Source organism: Aquarana catesbeiana, linkage group LG10 (genome assembly GCF_042186555.1).
Source record: "Aquarana catesbeiana isolate 2022-GZ linkage group LG10, ASM4218655v1, whole genome shotgun sequence".
Taxonomy (NCBI): Eukaryota; Metazoa; Chordata; class Amphibia; order Anura; family Ranidae; genus Aquarana; species Aquarana catesbeiana.
The window spans coordinates 26,792,771-26,812,365 of record NC_133333.1 but is presented as its reverse complement, the minus strand read 5'-3'; the positions used below and the strand labels follow the sequence as shown (position 1 = coordinate 26,812,365).

The 19,595-nt window shown below is 42.9% G+C and overlaps 1 protein-coding gene across 1 annotated transcript in view; it reads left to right on the top strand.

Annotated features, from left to right (window-relative positions):
* The first annotated feature begins 1,503 nt into the window (after positions 1-1,503).
* Positions 1,504-19,595, top strand: part of LOC141109955 (sialic acid-binding Ig-like lectin 13) — a 56,345-nt gene continuing 38,253 nt past the window's right edge. Inside the window, exons 1-2 of the mRNA XM_073601210.1 lie at positions 1,504-1,606; positions 9,142-9,501. Coding sequence (XP_073457311.1) covers positions 1,540-1,606; positions 9,142-9,501 — 427 coding nt within the window. The 5' untranslated portion in view covers positions 1,504-1,539. The remainder of the gene's footprint in view (positions 1,607-9,141; positions 9,502-19,595) is intronic.

The window sequence follows — 19,595 nt, the reverse complement described above, 5'->3', positions numbered from 1 at the left end:
TGCAGCCAATTGTGTCCATCATATGCAGCCACTTGTGCCCATAATATGTAGCCACTTGTACCTGTCAAATGCAGCCACTTGTGCTCATCATATGCAGCTACTTGTGCCCATCATATGCAGCCACTTGTGGCAAACATATGCAGCCAATTGTGCCCATCAAATGCAGCCATTGTGTCCATCATATGCAGCCACTTGTGCCCATCAAATGCAGCCACTTGTGTCCATCATATGCAGCCACTTATGCCCATCAAATGCAGCCACTTGTGGCCATCATATGCAGCCAAATGTGCCCATCAAATGCAGCCACTTGTGTCCATCATATGCAGCCACTTGTGCCTATCAAATGCAGCCACTTGTGTCCATCATATGCAGCCACTTATGCCCATCAAATGCAGCCAATTGTGCCCACTGACCCCCCCACACTCACAGGGCTCGTGGCTCTGGCAGCACCCCCGACCCCTGCGCACGGCTCTGATATTGTGGCACTTACTGTGACCTCCACTCCAGCGTGTGTCTCCTAGTCCTCTGCTCCTCTTTCTAAGCGCCAGGCATCCAATAGGGTGGCCTGGCACATTGGCCAATCAGGAAACAGGTCTGACTCCCTGCCTCCTGATTGGCGGGGAGGAAGGTTAGTGTGAAAATAGCGAAAATAGTGTGCATGAGGCCCTAAAATTGTACAATGCCTTTAAAGTTACCCTGTCAAGTATGAAAATTAGGCTATGTTGAGGTCCCTGCAAGAAAATAAGTATTATGCCGTGTACAGACGATCGAACATTCCGACCACAAAATCCTGGATTTATTTCCTACGGATGTTGGCTCAAACTTGTCTTGCATACACACAGTCACACAAATGTTGTCGGAAATTCTGATCGCCAAGAACGCGGTGACTAACAACACATACGACGAGCCGAGAAAAATGAAGTTCAATAGCCAGTGCGGCTCTTCTGCTTGATTCCAAGCATGCGTGGAATTTTGTGCGTCAGAATTGTGTACACACGATCAGAATTTATGACAACAGATTTTGTTGTCGGAAAATTTGAGATCCAGCTCTCAAATTTTTTGTTGTTGGAAATTCCGACAACAAATGTCTGATGAAGCCTACACACAGTCGGAATTTCCGACAACAAGCTCACATCGAATATTTGTTGTCGGAAATTCCGACCGTGTGTACGCGGCATTACACTCACTACTCCAGCAGCCATGCCTTCCACCTTCCCTCCATTCCAATGCTGCAGCTTCCTAAACAGCCTTTAGCATTTAATATTCCAGGAGTGTTGGATGCCAGGATCCCCAACTGTGTGTGCTGCTTCATCACTCCAAATGTTAGGTCACTACAAGACTTAGTAATCACCTAGGGGCTAAGAGATGGAACCACAACATGTAGAGAGGTACATGGACATCTGACATTCCTGGAAGTGCTGAATGCCAAAGAGACTGACTTAGGCTATGGTGTGGAACAGACACGGTATGTTTCTTAGTTTTCCATCATTTATTTTTTTACAGATCTTTTTCAGAGCTGGTGCTGTTCTTATAGTCAGGATGCGGCATCAGAGAGGTGTGATCTTGGTGCAGATGGTGGCAGTACATTGGTTCCTGCTCTGGAAAGGTATGTATTATGTATAAAATGTGGGAGATTTTAAATAGATCAGTGAAGCACTGGGGATTTAACCTGAACATTTTAAAGGAAACCTCCTGTATTGGGAGAAGACTGTTGCTGACCCCCCTTTAAAAACGCTTGTGGCCTTGCTGTGTCTTCCTTCAAAACTTCTGGTGTCTCATAGGATTCACACAGCACTGTGGGTTTCTGTGATAGAACAAAGCAGAGGATGATTACCTTCAGTTTCTCTGTGTGCATCAGGAAGAACATCCAAATCCAGGACCTCTACTGTGTCTGGCAATGGCATTTCCTACTGAGCCACCTGAAGCTCTGAATATCTCCTTGCTTGATCTCTTAGTCATTATTTATTGATACCCAATTTCATGCTGAACTCAGAACTCCTTGCTCCTCTTTTGAATTTCCTATTTAAACCATGCCTCTACAATTCCTCAGTATCTTGCTTTTGTTGCTACTGCTACACTCATCCTTATCTACCATTACTCATATAGACATTGTTGGCTACAGATTTACCAACCACTCTTCAAATCCACCTAAAACATGATACCTTCATCTACCTACTTTGGCTTGGCCTCCAACTCTTTCTGCTTGATCTTTTACTTTTTTTGCTATTTGTGTACAAAACCTGGCCTGTTACAACCACAAACTGCCTGCTGTTTAAGCAACTGGACTCTGAGCTGATCCCAGATCGTGACACTTTGTGTGATTAAAACATCTTAAGACCCCAGGCGGGGGCTGGGCTACCAAAGCTATAGCTAACTTTAAAAGCCCCCAAAAAATTAGAGGGGGGCCAAGCCGACCATAGTGTAGAAAGCAAGTTTATTGTAGAGATAAAAAAAAAAGATAAAAGTTGCACTCACAAACAAAAGTAAATAAAAGCATATCTCTTAAATCAGTGTGTAGTCTGGACATCTCTGGAGATAGAAGCTCCCTCTGTGGCTGCTATACCAGAACCACTGCAGCCAGGCACTATAGACAAACAGATAGCAGTGCATGATTCTCTTTAGTAAAATGATAACAATTTATGCAACAAAAAAAAAATACTACACTTACATGATAGATTCTTCATAGTCAGCATATAAACTGGATAGGAACACTGCAGGGCTGTCTTTCTTTGTCAAAACACTGGCATCCCAGTGCCAAATGCTGAACATTGGCGGGACCTTGGACAGCTGTCAAACCCAGGCAGGTAGAGATACACACCAATGCCGATCCACGCTGTGCATTCCACAAGCCTCTGTACTTCTGATACATGCTGACAGCCCTGCAATGTATATATTATGTAAGTGTATTATTTTTTCTTGTTGAATAAATTCAACAAGAAAATTCAACTAATTCAGGAGGAAGAACCACCCTTGCTGGACAGAGAAAACATTGCTGGATGATGTGCTTACACTGCCAGGACATATGTAGTCCCGCCCCACGCTGATGAAGTCCCGCCCATTGGACGTAACGCGTACGGGGGTCAGGAGCGCATGACGTCACCCGCGGCCATTGGCAGATACGATCACAAGCTTTCTAGCCGGCACTCGGATCTGAGTGCCGGTCTCTGTGAGTGTAACATTTTATCATTTTTATTCAATAAACTGGCTACGGAGAGCACTATGTTTTTTGCCTTTTCTATTACATATGCAACATCCGTTTTTATATGCTGAATGCTGAAACGTGAGGGGGATACCACCATTATTAGGATCGATCCATCCAGGGTATGCTGTTCATGCTGTATGACCTGTTTCAGGTCGAGTATCTAAGGTGAGGGGCCATCCATGTCCGGTGGAGGGATCTTAGTCACCATTCAGATATTTTTGTCACCCTGAGTGTCCACTGGTGGTTCCTGTCTTCCAATTTACTCATCACATCTGATATTTGTTGTTTTAAGGACTTTTATTTGCGCAGCACTATTTTTTAGTATAAATGCCGAACATTGGCGGGACCTTGGACAGCTGTCAAACCCAGGCAGGTAGAGATACACACCAATGCCGATCCACGCTGTGCATTCCACAAGCCTCTGTACTTCTGATACATGCTGACAGCCCTGCAATGTATCTATTATGTAAGTGTATTATTTTTTCTTGTTGAATAAATTCAACAAGAAAATTCAACTAATTCAGGAGGAAGAACCACCCTTGCTGGACAGAGAAAACATTGCTGTATGATGTGCTTACACTGCCAGGACATATGTAGTCACAAGGGCTGTCAGGAAATGCCTTTCAGAGGCTAGGACCCACCTCCTTCCTCAGTCCTTTTTTTTTTTTCTTTAACCTCCCTGGCGGTATGATTATTTCAGATTTTAGGTGCTGAAAGCGGTACCATTATTTTGCATGCAAATTTGGCGTTTTATATTGTAGGCCTGTAATTCTTAGAAATAACTCACTTAAATCTGTCCAAACAAGAGTCTAGTAGACATCCTGGGTATGATAAAGTTTAAAATACGAAATCATAAATTATAATATAATAAATAACTATAAATAATTATAACAAATAATAATAAAAAAATTTCAATTATGTAATCAAATCAAAAACACTGAAATTTGCTCAGTTGCAGAATTGTCGCTGTCGTTACTTTTAGTGTTTGATGATGAATTTCCCCACAAATCACTATCGCTCAATTCTGCAAGTGATTCTAATTTATTATCGCTGTTTTCTAGCTGGTCTAAAACCACTTTTGACGTAAATGGACATTTTGTAGTTGCTATGGACAATCTCAAGTTTCCTGGCAAAAAGAATAGTATTTATAATATAAAACTGCATGCAGGACACTGGACAAACCACTAGGGACAAAGGGGATGTGTAATTTTTTGATACAGTACTGTAATGTTTTTTACTTTTTGAATGTGACGCCGAACTCCGTCCCTGTGTGTCACAACACTTGCAGGGAATGGAGTTCGGCACTGTGAATCGAGCGAGACACGGTGGCTTGCAGATCACAGCGGGGAGACATCCCAGGATTCAGGGGACAAGGTAAGTAACCTCTACATGGACCCTGCGATGCGATCCTGAGTCTGGCTCAGGGTTACCGCTTTTGGTACTGAAATCTCACCCCGATCCAGACTCGGGAATACCACCAGGGAGGTTAAGAGCCCCCTCACAATTGTGGTGCATTGCATTGCTGCTCACACATGCATTGTTTTAAGACAAACTAATTTTGAATGAGCTGCTTACACAACACAGAGCAGCTAAATCTGGACCTGACCTCTTGTTTCTTTGTTTTTATTCTCTTCCCTCCCCTTCCCAGCAGAGCCGGTACAAGGCAGGGGCGGGGGGTTGATGCCCTGGATGGTACAATATTCTGGAGGGAGGGGGGCACAGGTGAAGTGTGGCAGTGTTCTTCACAACTGTGTGTGTGACTGTACACACTAGCCACTGGCGCCGCTAATAGCGATAATCACAGCTGATCCCAGGCAGGTGCCACGATCAAGGGCAGAGGGGGGAGGGGCCCAGAAGCCCAGTTGCTGCGGAAACTCTTTTTGATGGCAAATGATAGAAACGGTGAGCGGGTGTGAGAAGTAGAAACTGTGCTGCCCCCCTCGAGCCGCTGCTGTCAGGAGAGGGCTCCGTTTCCAGCCCATTCCCCCTCCTTCTTTCTGTCAGCACTCAGCAGACTGCAGGCAGGAGAGTGGCCATGTCTCTATGTAGAGAGAGCAGCCGCAAGATCTTCTTTCCCCCCCTTCTCCGGCTGCTGTACACGGGACCGGGGAGCGGCACCCTCTCTTTCCTATTGGGCAGAAGAAAAAAAAATTGAAAAAGGAGCACAAAGGAGGATCATGGGATATGTAGTGCTGAGGACTGCCCCAATGCATTTCCAAGAGGAAAACTGCAGCCCCAACCATGCTGAACTGAAGGGGAGAGAGAGAGAGCCAGGCTATGGAAGGCAAGTGACATTTTGAATCTAGCAGGAGGTGATGGTGGTGGTAAGTGACACATGACATCTGGCAGCAGATGATGGTGGTAAGTGATGTGTGGTATCTGGCAGGAGATGGTTGTGAGACGTGGCATCTGGTAGGAGGTGACAGTGGTAAGTGACATGTGGCATCTGGCAGGAGGTGACATGGTAAGTGACACGTGGCATCTGGCAGGAGGTGATGGTGTTGACATCTAGCAGCAGGTAACGGTGGCAAGTGACACGTGGCATCTGGCAGCAGGTGACAGTGGCAAGTGACATGCTGCATCTGGCAGCAGGTGACGGTGGCAAATGACACATGGCATCTGGCAGTAGGTGACAGTGGTAAGTGACATGTTGCCCTGAGGCCTGTGCTGATAATCAATGCAGGACTCTTTACAGAGGGAATGCTCGCTTTTTTCCTTACACCCGGGGGGGGTTGCCATCTTCGCTCTGGGCACCGAATGACCTTGTCCCAGCACTGCTTCCCATTGTCCTTTTAACAGGGTCCATGTGTTGTGGGCATGAAGGATCAGCTGATCACATAACCACTGTGATTGGCTGTCACAATGGACACATATACAGGAGCTGTTCCTGGCTTTGACAGCTCAGTCACTGTCAGGAATCAGCAGCAGGGATGGGCAGATCTGCATGGCTACACTTAGGAACCTGAGAACGGAGTGTGTATATTATAAGTAAGATTTATTTTCAGTGAAACCAAAGTCCAGCCAAACACCTGAAAACAAAGCAAACATGAAGATACAGTTGAATAATAAACCAAGTGAAAAAATACCTAACAATCTATCTACTGTATAATACAAAATACAAAATAAGGGACACAGATCACAGGGAATACTGGAAATGCAAGGAAGGGGGGAACCAGCACTGGAAATTAAAACAGGGGGCGCAGGTACAAAGCAGCATGGTACAAGACAGTAGCAAGATATAGGTGAAAGGCAGGAGCAGGCTCAGGATTTACCAGCAAGCATGCATCTTGCTGGCAGGCAAAACACTGATGTGAGAAGCACTGGTTGAGGAGGAACTACAGTAAGTACCCTCCCAGCAGCCAGCATTAGGTGGAAACTGTTTACTAGACATGTGCAATTCGTTCCAGTCCAAATACAAATTCGGACACATTTTGGTTATTCGGAGATTCAGATGTATCCAAATCTCCGAACAAAATAGTAACGAATAGCAGTGATGGGAGTAAGTCACACATGTGCAAGTCACAAGCAAGTCTCAAGTCTTAACCTTCAAGTCACAAGCAAGTCCCAAGTTACTGTGGTGAAAAGCAAGCAAGTCAAGTCGAGTCCTTGCTAGAAGTCAAGCAAGTCAAGTCAAGTCATTTATTTTGGTCGTCACAAATTAAGTCAAAATACTGATCTACCCTGAAGCCGGGACTCGGGGGGAGCTTTCTTTTGTGGGGGGGCGGCTTTTGCCTAGGCCAAGACACAGCACTGGTGGTGCCAAGTCATTGCAAGTCAAATAGCCCAAGTCAAAGTCAAGTCGCAAGTCATTAGTGACAAGTCAAAGTCAAGTCGAGTCATTTATTTAATTTTGTCAAGCAAGTCGCAAGTCCTCAAACAGGTGACTCGAGTCTGACTCGAGTCAAGTCATGTGACTCGAGTCCCCCACCTCTGACGAATAATAACGAATTTCATTGAAGTCCGTTAAAATTTGTTTTGCTTATTTGTTTTCTAACAAATTCCAACTTTTCAGAACAATTAGAATTCAAGATCGGTCGAAAAACGATCGACCAATTCGAATTCAGTTTGAAGAAATAGCTGGTTGTTAAGAAGCTGGTCACCCAGGTCCTTAACAACCATGAGTCATCATTTGTCAGCGGGCTTCCCCACGGACAGACAGATGAACGTAAAGATAAGGAATACCGGCATTTCCCGGCAATAGAAAAATGTTTTAAAAAACGGCGTTGGGTCCCCCCCCAGTCCATACCAGGTCCTTCAGATAAGGAAAGAAACAAAATGTTACCCCAGCTCCACTGCTTTGATGAAGGTTTCAAAGCCGAAACGCGTCAACATATAGCCTATGCCTGTGTATCCATGTAACCAATAAAGTACTTTTATTCAAGAGCATCCGAGTTGCCAGCCTTCCTGATTTAAGAATTGCACCTTCAGTTAAGGCTCTGGTATTGATTTTGGTGTGACCCTACTGTGTTTAAAAAAAAAAATGGCATGGGGCGCCCGTGAAAATCCATACCAGACCCTTAACCGAGCATGCAGCCTGGCAGGTCAGGAAAGGGAAGGGGGTGAGTGAGCCCCACCTCAAAGCACCTTGTCCACATGTTGATGGGGACAAGGGCCTCTTCCCAACAACCCTTGGCTTCTTATTGGAATCTGGAAGCCCCCTTTAACAAGGGGGCCCCCAGATCCCGCCCTCCTCATGTGAATGGGTATCAGGTACATCATACCTACCCATTCACCAAAAAGTGTCAAAAAGTAATAAATACCAAAAAAAAGTAATAAAGACAAGAAACAGTTTTTGACAAGTCATTTATTAAAAAAAGAAAAAAATAGTGTCCCTCGATGTATATTCATTGTCAAACATGATGCCCGCTGCACCCGAAAAATAGAAAAAAAAACGCTCTGCCTCCTGCTGTCTGCCTGCTCTGAGCTTTGACAGTTCTTATATAGGCAAGGGGCGGGGTCACCCTGCTATGTCACCCAGTGGCACCGTCCCCTTCTGACATCACATGACATCAGAAGGGGGCGGTGCCACCGGGTGACGTAGATGGTTTACTCCGCTCCTTGCGTATATAAGAATTGTCAAAGCAAAGAGCTGGCATTCAGCGGAAGGCCTTTCCTCCCCTTTCCTCCCCGCTCATCTCCTCCCCTTTCCTGACCTGCTGGGCTGCATGCTCGGATAAGGGTCTGGTATGGATTTTGGGGGGACCCCACGGCATTTTTTTTTAAACTTTTGGCATGGAAGGGCCTGCTATGGACTGGGGGGGCATGCAGTTTTTTTCTTTTAAATAGGAGTCATGGGATTTGACTCGTTTTTTTTTCATTTAGAAATGTCATTTTTGCTGTAGCATGTTTTATGTATGCTACAGATGCACCATTTTACAGGCACATTAAGGGGACCCCCGGGCACTATATTTAAAGGAATTTTTCATGTTTATTGTTGCACTTTAAGCATAATTAAAAGCACTGCTTCTGAAATAAAAAAAACAATTGTTTAAAAGAAAAAAAAATATTGATACATGTCCCCCAGGGCAGTACCCAGACCCCCATACCCCTTTTATGGCCAATTACTTGCATATAAGCCTTCAAAATCTGCACTTTTGATTTTTCCTGTTCGGCACCCATAGACTTTAATGGAGTTCACCATTCAGGTTTTCAGGTTAGAGGGTCTTTGGCCTATCCCTAGAGATCATATCAGTGTGTGGGAATAAGTCTCCATTCTCAGGACTTAGGGTCACCTGTATGGCAGTGCCATAGCAAAAGGAGATATGGTGTTAAATAAAAAATGAAGAGGGACAAAGAGGGGGTAAGCTACAGGAAATAAATAAGAGAAAGAATAAGGGAACAGTTTATAAATTATATTATCTTTTAAACAATGGATACTCTGTGCTCTTTAAAAAAGACTACTTGTATTCTGTAGTCAGAAAACTTTCTTTTTTTCACAGGTGTCATTTATGGTCATCAACCTGGATATTCTATCCAAATAACCAACAGTGTCACTGTGCAGGAGGGACTATGTGTCACCATTTCATGTAACTTTACTGCTGATAACAGGACAACATTTATAAACTCTACTGGCCTGTGGAGCAATTCCTCTGGGAAATATGTTGCGTATAGTAATAAATCTACAAAGGGGACAAAACCAAACTTCCATGTAGTGGGAAATCCAGACAATGGAGATTGTACCCTGAACATAACTGATGCCAGGAAAGAAGACGCTGGAGCATACTATTTCCGGTTTGAAGACAGTGAGAAAACCTCAAAACAATTTTCCTATCTATCAGGTGTAGAAGTGAATGTTACCGGTATGTTTATATGAACAAGATACAAGTCTAGATCTTAATACATTTGTACATTTTGTAAGTTAAGATCCATAATCCATTTAAAAAAACGCCGTTCACTTTTTACTTTTAATTTTACAATTTCATAAAGATGCGACTTGGTTCGACATCACCACATCCAAAATATAAATATCGACATAAAAGAAAAAAGAAAAAGGGATTATTATGGTGCCCAAACTCTTAGTAATAAAGTCATTATCATCACTCTAATGCCTCGTACACACGGTTGGACTTTGTTCGGACATTCCGACAACAAAATCCTAGGATTTTTTCCGACGGATGTTGGCTCAAACTTGTCTTGCATACACACGGTCACACAAAGTTGTCGGAAAATCTGATCGTTTTAAACGCGGTGACGTAAAACATGTACGTCGGGACTATAAACGGGGCAGTGGCCAATAGCTTTCATCTCTTTATTTATTCTGAGCATGCGTGGCACTTTGTCCGTCGGATTTGTGTACACACAATCGGAATTTCCGACAACGGATTTTGTTGTCGGAAAATTTTATCTCCTGCTCTCCAACTTTGTGTGTCGGAAAATCCGATGGAAAATGTCCGATGGAGCCCACACACGGTCGGAATTTCCGACAACACGCTCCGATCGGACATTTTCCATCGGAAAATCCGACCGTGTGTACGGGGCATTAGGCTGGGTTCACACATGTGCCATGCGAATTGCAGCTCCGGTTTCCCTGTGAAGATAAAAATCAGTTGTTCAGGGGTTCCTCAGCATTTTATCTGCGGATCAGTTGGCCAGGGAGAGGGGGGAGGTGTAGTAAGGAGGTGGAGAGAATTTGTGTTTAGAACGGAACACAACTGCGAATCAGATGCGTTCCCATTGAAGATTATGTGCCTGCCTGTGGATGCAACACACATATGTGAACCAGACCCATTGAAAAGAACATATTATCAAATGTTCTGAGAATTGGATGCGGTGTAAGCCACATCCAATTCCCATATGTATGAACCCAGCTTTAAGAAGCATAACATTTTTACAAAATATACAAAACATCAAAATAAAATAAAAGCATTAGTAAGAGAGATAGATTATATATATATATATATATATATATATATATATATATATATATATATATATATATATATATAGAGAGAGAGAGATATACATACATACATACACTATAGTGTCAGAAGCATTGGGATGCCTGCCTTTACACGCACATGATCTTTAATGGAATCCCATTCTTATGCCCCGTACACACGGTCGGACTTTGTTCGGACATTCCGACAACAAAATCCTAGGATTTTTTCCGGGGGATGTTGGCTCAAACTTGTCTTGCATACACACGGTCACACAAAGTTGTCGAAAAATCCGATCATTCTGAACGCGGTGACGTAAAACACGTACGTCGGGACTATAAACGGGGCAGTAGCCAATAGCTTTCATCTCTTTATTTATTCTGCGCATTCGTGGCACTTTGTGCATCAGATTTGTGTACACACGATCGGAAATTCCGACAATGGATTTTGTTGTTGGAAAATTTTATAGCCTGCTCTCAAACTTTGTGTGTCGGAAAAAACGATGGAAAATGTGTGATGGAGCCTACACACGGTCGGAATTTCCGACAACAAGGTCCTATCACACATTTTCCATCGGAAAATCCGACCGTGTCTACGGGGCATAAGTCTGTAAGGTTCAATATTGAGTTGGCTCACTCTCTGTGGCTAAAACAGCTTCAACTCTTCTGGGAAGGCTGTCCACAAGGTTTAGGAGTGTGTCTATGGGAATGTTTGACCATTCTTCCAAAAGCGCATTTGTGAGGTCAGGCACTGATGTTGGACAAGAAGGCCTGGCTCGCAGTCTGCGCTCGAATTCATCCCAAAGGTGTTTTATTAGGTTGAGGTCAGGACTCTGTGCAGGCCAGTCAAGTTCCTCCAGCCCAAACTCGCTCAGCCATGTCTTTATGGACCTTGCTTTGTGCACTGGTCCAAATCATTGGGTGGAGTGGGGATTATGGTGTGGGAGTGTAACATGGGAAGGACACATGAACATGAGTGATATAAATGCTACCGCCCCGAATGGGTTACAATATGGGAAAGTCTCCCCCAGTGGGGGTTTTCCGCAGCAGAATTACAATCGAAGGAAAAATTTGAAAAAAGTTTTTTATTTTTGAAAAAAATGGCAACATGGCATGGACACAAACATTTCAAATCTGAGCTCTGGTCGGAGATATATAGCACCATTCTTGTAGAATTTGAATGGTGCTATATAATCTCCGACCAGAGCTCATATTTGAAATGTTTATGTGTCCATGCCATGCTGCCATTTTTTCAAAATTAAAAAACTTTTTTTAAATCATTCCTTCAACGATTGTAATTCTGCTGCAGAAAACCCCACTGGGGGAGACTTTCCCATATGGTGTGGAGTTGTTTTTCAGGGGTTGGGCTTGGCCCCTTAGCTCCAGTGAAGAGAACTCTTAAGGCGTCGGTATACCAAGACATTTTGGACAATTTTATGCTTCCAACTTTGTGGGAACAGTTTGGAGATGGCCCCTTCCTGTTTCAACATGACTGCGCACCAGTGCAAAAAGCAAGGTCCATAAAGACATGGATGAGCGAGTTTGGGGTGCAGGAACTTGACTGGCCTGCACAGAGTCCTGACCTCTACCCAATAGAACACCTTTGGGATGAATTAGAGAGACTGCAAGCCAGGCCTTCTTGTCCAACATCAGTGCCTGACCTCACAAATGCAGTTCTGGAAGAATGATCAAACATTCCCATAGACACACTCCTAAACCTTGTGGACAGCCTTCCCAGAAGAGTTGAAGCTGTTATAGCTGCAAAGGGTGGGCCAACTCAATATTGAACCCTACGAACTAAGACTGGGAGGCCATTAAAGTTCATGTGTGTGTAAAGGCAGTCGTCCCAATACTTTTGGCAATACAGGGTATATATACAGTGGGGACGGAAAGTATTCAGAACCCCTTACATTTTTCACTCTTTGTTATATTGCAGCCATTTGCTACAATCATTTAAGTTCATTTTTTTTCTCATTAATGTACACACAGCACCCCATATTGACAGAAAAACACAGAATTGTTGACATTTTTGCAGATTTATTAAAAAAGAGCATGGTTTCTTGAGCACTAAGAATTATTTGAGACACATACTTTATAATATTGACATTTTACACTTTAGCGCAGCGTATTTTTATATATTTTTTCCGTCGTGACACACGGTGTATGAAACGTGTTCTAACCAGGCAAGCTAGGTGTTTTCCACTCTTGAGGCATCAAATCATTGTGGCTCGCAAGGTTTTCTTTTTTCACTGAAATATCACATGGTCCTAAGTATTCAGACCCTTTGCTCAGTATTTAGTAGAAGCACCCTTTTGATCTAATACAGCCAGGAGTCTTTTTGGGAAAGATGCAACAAGTTTTTCACACCTGGATTTGGGGATCCTCTGCCATTCCTCCTTGCAGATCCTCTCCAGTTCTGTCAGGTTGGATGGTAAACGTTGGTGGACAGCCATTTTTAGGTCTCTCCAGAGATGCTCAATTGGGTTTAAGTCAGGGCTCTGGCTGGGCCATTCAAGAACAGTCACGGAGTTGTTGTGAAGCCACTCCTTCGTTATTTTAGCTGTGTGCTTAGGGTCATTTTCTTGTTGGAAGGTAAACCTTCGGCCCAGTCTGAGGTCCTGAGCACTCTGGAGAAGGTTTTTGTCCAGGATATCCCTGTACTTGGCCGCATTCATCTTTCCCTCGATTGCAACCAGTCATCCTGTCATTACAGTTGAAAAACACCCCCACAGCATGATGCTGCCACCACCATGCTTCACTGTTGGGACTGTATTGGACAGGTGATGAGCAGTGCCTGATTTTCTCCACACATACCTCTTAGAATTAAGGCCAGAAAGTTCTATCTTGGTCTCATCAGACCAGAGAATCTTATTTCTCACCATCTTGGAGTCCTTCAGGTGTTTTTTTAGCAAACTCCATGCGGGCTTTCATGTGTCTTGCACTGAGGAGAGGCTTCCGTCAGGCCACTCTGCCATAAAGCCCTGACTGGTGGAGGGCTGCAGTGATGATTGACTTTCTACAACTTTCTCCTATCTCCAGACTTCATCTCTGGAGCTCAGCCACAGTGATCTTTGGGTTCTTCTTTACCTCTCTCACCAAGGCTCTTCTCCCCCGATAGCTCAGTTTGGCCGGACGGCCAGCTCTAGGAAGGGTTCTGGTCGTCCCAAACGTCTTCCATTTAAGGATTATGGAGGCCACTGTGCTCTTAGGAACTGAAGTAGAATAATAAAGTATCGAACCAGGCAGAACTTAAGCAATGCAGGTTTATTAACAGCTGATAACATTCAGGTTTATGTTCAAAATATTACAATATACAGGTCTAATTTATACAGTTTCTTACAATGCAAGCATATTAGATATAACTATTCTTATCCTCTACCCCAATTGATATAATTGTGAATTGTTCTTACCTTGAACCAGAATGGGTCATTATTGCCAATTCTTGGGAACCTGTCACCTGATAGGGACCAGCCGGTCGACCAGTGGTCTGGTCCCCTCACAGAGTTCTGGGTTCCAGCTCGACCAAGTCTTTGAGGGAAATTCACCTGAGACCACATTCTGGAACAAGTCAAGAAGTCTTCTCCGACTCGTACGAGGAGACAAGTCAGGACAGATACTTGCCCATTGGTTCTGACCTCTATGACCCGTGCAATAGGGCAGCATACATAGAGTTCAGCCTTATGAGCTCCTATCTGACTTGTCCGAGGGGACAAGTTAGGACAGATACTTGCCCATTGGTTCTGACCTCTATGACCCGTGCAATAGGGCAGCATACATAGAGTTCAGCCTTATGAGCTCCTATCTGACTTGTCTGTCTAACAATTGCAGAGCTTGCATTTATATACCATTTCACAAGTCTTATCTCAACTATCTTTCTTACCTATGATTGGTCGCTAAGATCTACATCAAAGTAACCAACCATAAATCTAACACCTGTTCTACAACCAGACAAACTTAATTATTCCCAAAATTCCTATATGTTCATTAAAGTGATTTATAACTGTTTTTGTCCAATTAAAAACACCTGTATAGAGACAGTCTGGCACCCAGCTGTGTTATCAAACTCTCCTTATCTTGATAAGATTTAACTAGCTTTAAGGATTTGCAGATTTACAACTTTGAGACAATTAACTTTCAATAACCCCACCAGATGTTTTATATGTTTCACTATATGTATGTATTTTAACAGTTTTAATGAGGGCACAAGCAGACCTTTGTTTGACCCTGTCAAACTTAATTAATGTTCTGTACATAACTTTCCTGTATTCCACCTAATTATTTTAACCACCTGTTTTCTTATCTGTCTGAGACCATTCTACATAACTTGAATCTATTCTAATGAACTTTCATCCAGTAGACTATCTTAATACATTTTCGAGAACACCTGTTTACAAGTACTTGTCATAAAGCAGAGGTCATTTAAAGTTCAACACTTATAAATGAAGACTTTCTAAATCTATGGAAAACACAGTATACATTATTAAAAGATTAATAATTGTTGCTTTACTTATTGAATAATAATATTGATAAAACCACTACTATATAATAATATGAATAATAATAATAATAATTATTATCAATAAAATATATGCAAATCAATATATACAATATGAAATACATTGGCTAATATGAGATTCCACAACAGAACCTTAAGTTCAGCAGAATTTTTTTGTAACCTTGGCCAGATCTGTGCCTTGCCACAAGTCTGTCTCTGAGCTCTTCAGGCAGTTCCTTTGACCTCATGATTCTCATTTGCTCTGACATGCACTGTGAGCTGTAAGGTCTTATATAGACAGGTGTGTGGCTTTCCTAATCAAGTCCAATCAGTATAATCAAACACAGCTGGGCTGAAATGAAGGTGTAGAACCATCTCAAGGATGATCAGAAGAAATGGACAACACCTGAGTCAGATATATGAGTGTCACAGCAAAGGGTCTGAATACTTAGGGCCATGTGATATTTCAGTTTTTTTTTTTTTAATAAATCTGCAAAAAATGTCAACAATTCTGTGTTTGTCTGTCAATATGGGGTGCTGTGTGTACATTAATGAGGGAAAAAAATGAACTTAAATGATTTTAGCAAATGGCTGCAATATAAGGGGGTCTGAATACTTTCCGTCCCCACTGTAAATCCCAAAAACATCTAATCCATATAAAAAAATTGGAGATAGAAAGCAGGACTTTGTGTGAGGCATGTTGGTGAATGGGTCCACATAACAAAAAATGTTGGGAGGGAATATCTGAGATAGATCCTATATTGAGTGATGATACCACAATATATGTTACAAGAAAAATGATATATATTTTAATAAAAACAAATGAAAGACAAATTACAATGTAAAAAAATATACATTAGAACTACAATGAGGCATGTTAGCATACGTCAGTTTACAGACATAATTGGAATATTAATTGTACATATACATGTTACAATGAGATGGTATATAGTACAGTAGATGAAAGTATGCATCAATAGATGTTAACTCTACGCGTTTCTTGGCTTGAAACCAATCGTCAGGAGTCTGATGCAGTATAGCTACATTGAAGAAATAACTGTGTGTCAATAAAAGTGTGGAAAAATGGACACCAAAAAATGCAAATATGTTTTGATATACTCACAAAAAATGCATGGGTGGATGATGTCCCATACATTGTGGTGCAATGTTGGCCCGGGTATACTGACTCTCCCCCGGGGTTGAGGCAGAGAGCACGCTACACAAGACCATCGGCCCCGACCGACAAAATGGCCGGAGCACCTGCAAGGGCCACCAAGAGGGAAGGTGACGAGGCCCAGGAAATGGAAAACACACTGGGAATGAAAAAGGGGGGATTATTGAGTGTCAGTGACATAGGTGAGAAGTGAGTAGTGAAGGTAGGAAGAGGGACAGGAGATAGGACCCAAAGTGTGCATGGATGTGAAAATGTGGGAAACCCAAGACCAAGGGGAGGGGTGTGAGGGGCAGAAAGTGAATGTGCAAAGTGGGAAGCCACTGTAGGGGTACGTGGAGGATTGTGAGAGTGTACAGGGGGAGTTACCTGTAGTGAAACTGCCGGGCCAGGTGACGTGCCCCAAGGAGACATGATGAGCGCTCGAGGTGCCCGGCCAGTGACGGCCGTTTTAAAGCCGAGGGCTAGGGGCGCGCTCACGCCAACGTCATGAGCAGGCGTGATGACGTGAGGGGGGCGGGAAGCCAGAGACAACGTACAGCCAGCCTCCCAACCCCGCAACGCCAAAGCCATAGATGGTGATTCACCAAAGAGGCTCCGCCCCTGACAACCAGAGGCGGGACCTGGGAATCATGACGCCGATGCGTCGAGGCCAGGGCCCGCCCCCGTCAAGGTAGGACGGGTAGCGGGTCGTGGGCTGGACGCTACGCAACCCCGGAAGAGGACCAGATAGATCCCGGGACCAACTACACCAAGGGGTAGTGAAAACATAATATGCATGAGTAAGGAGAATAATAATGTAAATATTATGAAAAAAGAAAGAAAAATAAATAATAATAATACAGTAAAAAGAAAAACCGAAGTGTGCAAAATGAGCAAGCCTTATAAGGGCAAGTAATCTCCCCTTTTGTGGGCAGAGAAAGTAACATAAAAGCCACAAAATCTTGCAATGAAAAAAATCATTGAGCAAGAGAGTGTGGACAGAATTAGCTATAGCTCTGAATAATCGTGAGATATGACTGAGGGAAAAACCGAAATAAAGGATAAAAGTAAGGAACAATTGGGAAGCGGGTATATAAAGATAAAAACATAAATAAACGCGAACAAAAAAGCAACACACAAACAAACAAAACACGAAAGGCAACTTTAGCCCTGAATTAAATCAGTTTATATTATCTGACTAAAGGAAGAAAAAACAAAAAACAAAAAACAAAAAACAAAAAACAAAAAACAAGAAAAAACCACTTTAGCCCTGAATTGAATCAGTAATTACCTAACTAAAGGGGGAACAATAGCAACATAAATTTTAGCCCTGAATTAAATCAGTATTATTATAGCTAAAAAAAGGGGGGGGGGTTTTATACTAGCGGTATCGATAATAATGTTAATATAACTCTGGCACTGAAATAAATCAATTAGCTATAATAATACTGATTTAATTCAGGGCTAAAATTTATGTTGCTATTGTTCCCCCTTTAGTTAGGTAATTACTGATTCAATTCAGGGCTAAAGTGGTTTTTTCTTGTTTTTTGTTTTTTGTTTTTTGTTTTTTGTTTTTTCTTCCTTTAGTCAGATAATATAAACTGATTTAATTCAGGGCTAAAGTTGCCTTTCGTGTTTTGTTTGTTTGTGTGTTGCTTTTTTGTTCGCGTTTATTTATGTTTTTATCTTTATATACCCGCTTCCCAATTGTTCCTTACTTTTATCCTTTATTTCGGTTTTTCCCTCAGTCATATCTCACGATTATTCAGAGCTATAGCTAATTCTGTCCACACTCTCTTGCTCAATGATTTTTTTCATTGCAAGATTTTGTGGCTTTTATGTTACTTTCTCTGCCCACAAAAGGGGAGATTACTTGCCCTTATAAGGCTTGCTCATTTTGCACACTTCGGTTTTTCTTTTTACTGTATTATTATTATTTATTTTTCTTTCTTTTTTCATAATATTTACATTATTATTCTCCTTACTCATGCATATTATGTTTTCACTACCCCTTGGTGTAGTTGGTCCCGGGATCTATCTGGTCCTCTTCCGGGGTTGCGTAGCGTCCAGCCCACGACCCGCTACCCGTCCTACCTTGACGGGGGCGGGCCCTGGCCTCGACGCATCGGCGTCATGATTCCCAGGTCCCGCCTCTGGTTGTCAGGGGCGGAGCCTCTTTGGTGAATCACCATCTATGGCTTTGGCGTTGCGGGGTTGGGAGGCTGGCTGTACGTTGTCTCTGGCTTCCCGCCCCCCTCACGTCATCACGCCTGCTCATGACGTTGGCGTGAGCGCGCCCCTAGCCCTCGGCTTTAAAACGGCCGTCACTGGCCGGGCACCTCGAGCGCTCATCATGTCTCCTTGGGGCACGTCACCTGGCCCGGCAGTTTCACTACAGGTAACTCCCCCTGTACACTCTCACAATCCTCCACGTACCCCTACAGTGGCTTCCCACTTTGCACATTCACTTTCTGCCCCTCACACCCCTCCCCTTGGTCTTGGGTTTCCCACATTTTCACATCCATGCACACTTTGGGTCCTATCTCCTGTCCCTCTTCCTACCTTCACTACTCACTTCTCACCTATGTCACTGACACTCAATAATCCCCCCTTTTTCATTCCCAGTGTGTTTTCCATTTCCTGGGCCTCGTCACCTTCCCTCTTGGTGGCCCTTGCAGGTGCTCCGGCCATTTTGTCGGTCGGGGCCGATGGTCTTGTGTAGCGTGCTCTCTGCCTCAACCCCGGGGGAGAGTCAGTATACCCGGGCCAACATTGCACCACAATGTATGGGACATCATCCACCCATGCATTTTTTGTGAGTATATCAAAACATATTTGCATTTTTTGGTGTCCATTTTTCCACACTTTTATTGACACACAGTTATTTCTTCAATGTAGCTATACTGCATCAGACTCCTGACGATTGGTTTCAAGCCAAGAAACGCGTAGAGTTAACATCTATTGATGCATACTTTCATCTACTGTACTATATACCATCTCATTGTAACATGTATATGTACAATTAATATTCCAATTATGTCTGTAAACTGACGTATGCTAACATGCCTCATTGTAGTTCTAATGTATATTTTTTTACATTGTAATTTGTCTTTCATTTGTTTTTATTAAAATATATATCATTTTTCTTGTAACATATATTGTGGTATCATCACTCAATATAGGATCTATCTCAGATATTCCCTCCCAACATTTTTTGTTATGTGGACCCATTCACCAACATGCCTCACACAAAGTCCTGCTTTCTATCTCCAATTTTTTTGCACAATTTGGGATGGAGGCATGCTGGTGCATATATACAAAAATAAGTGGACAGGTCACAACCCCAATTTTAAACATCTAATCCATATAG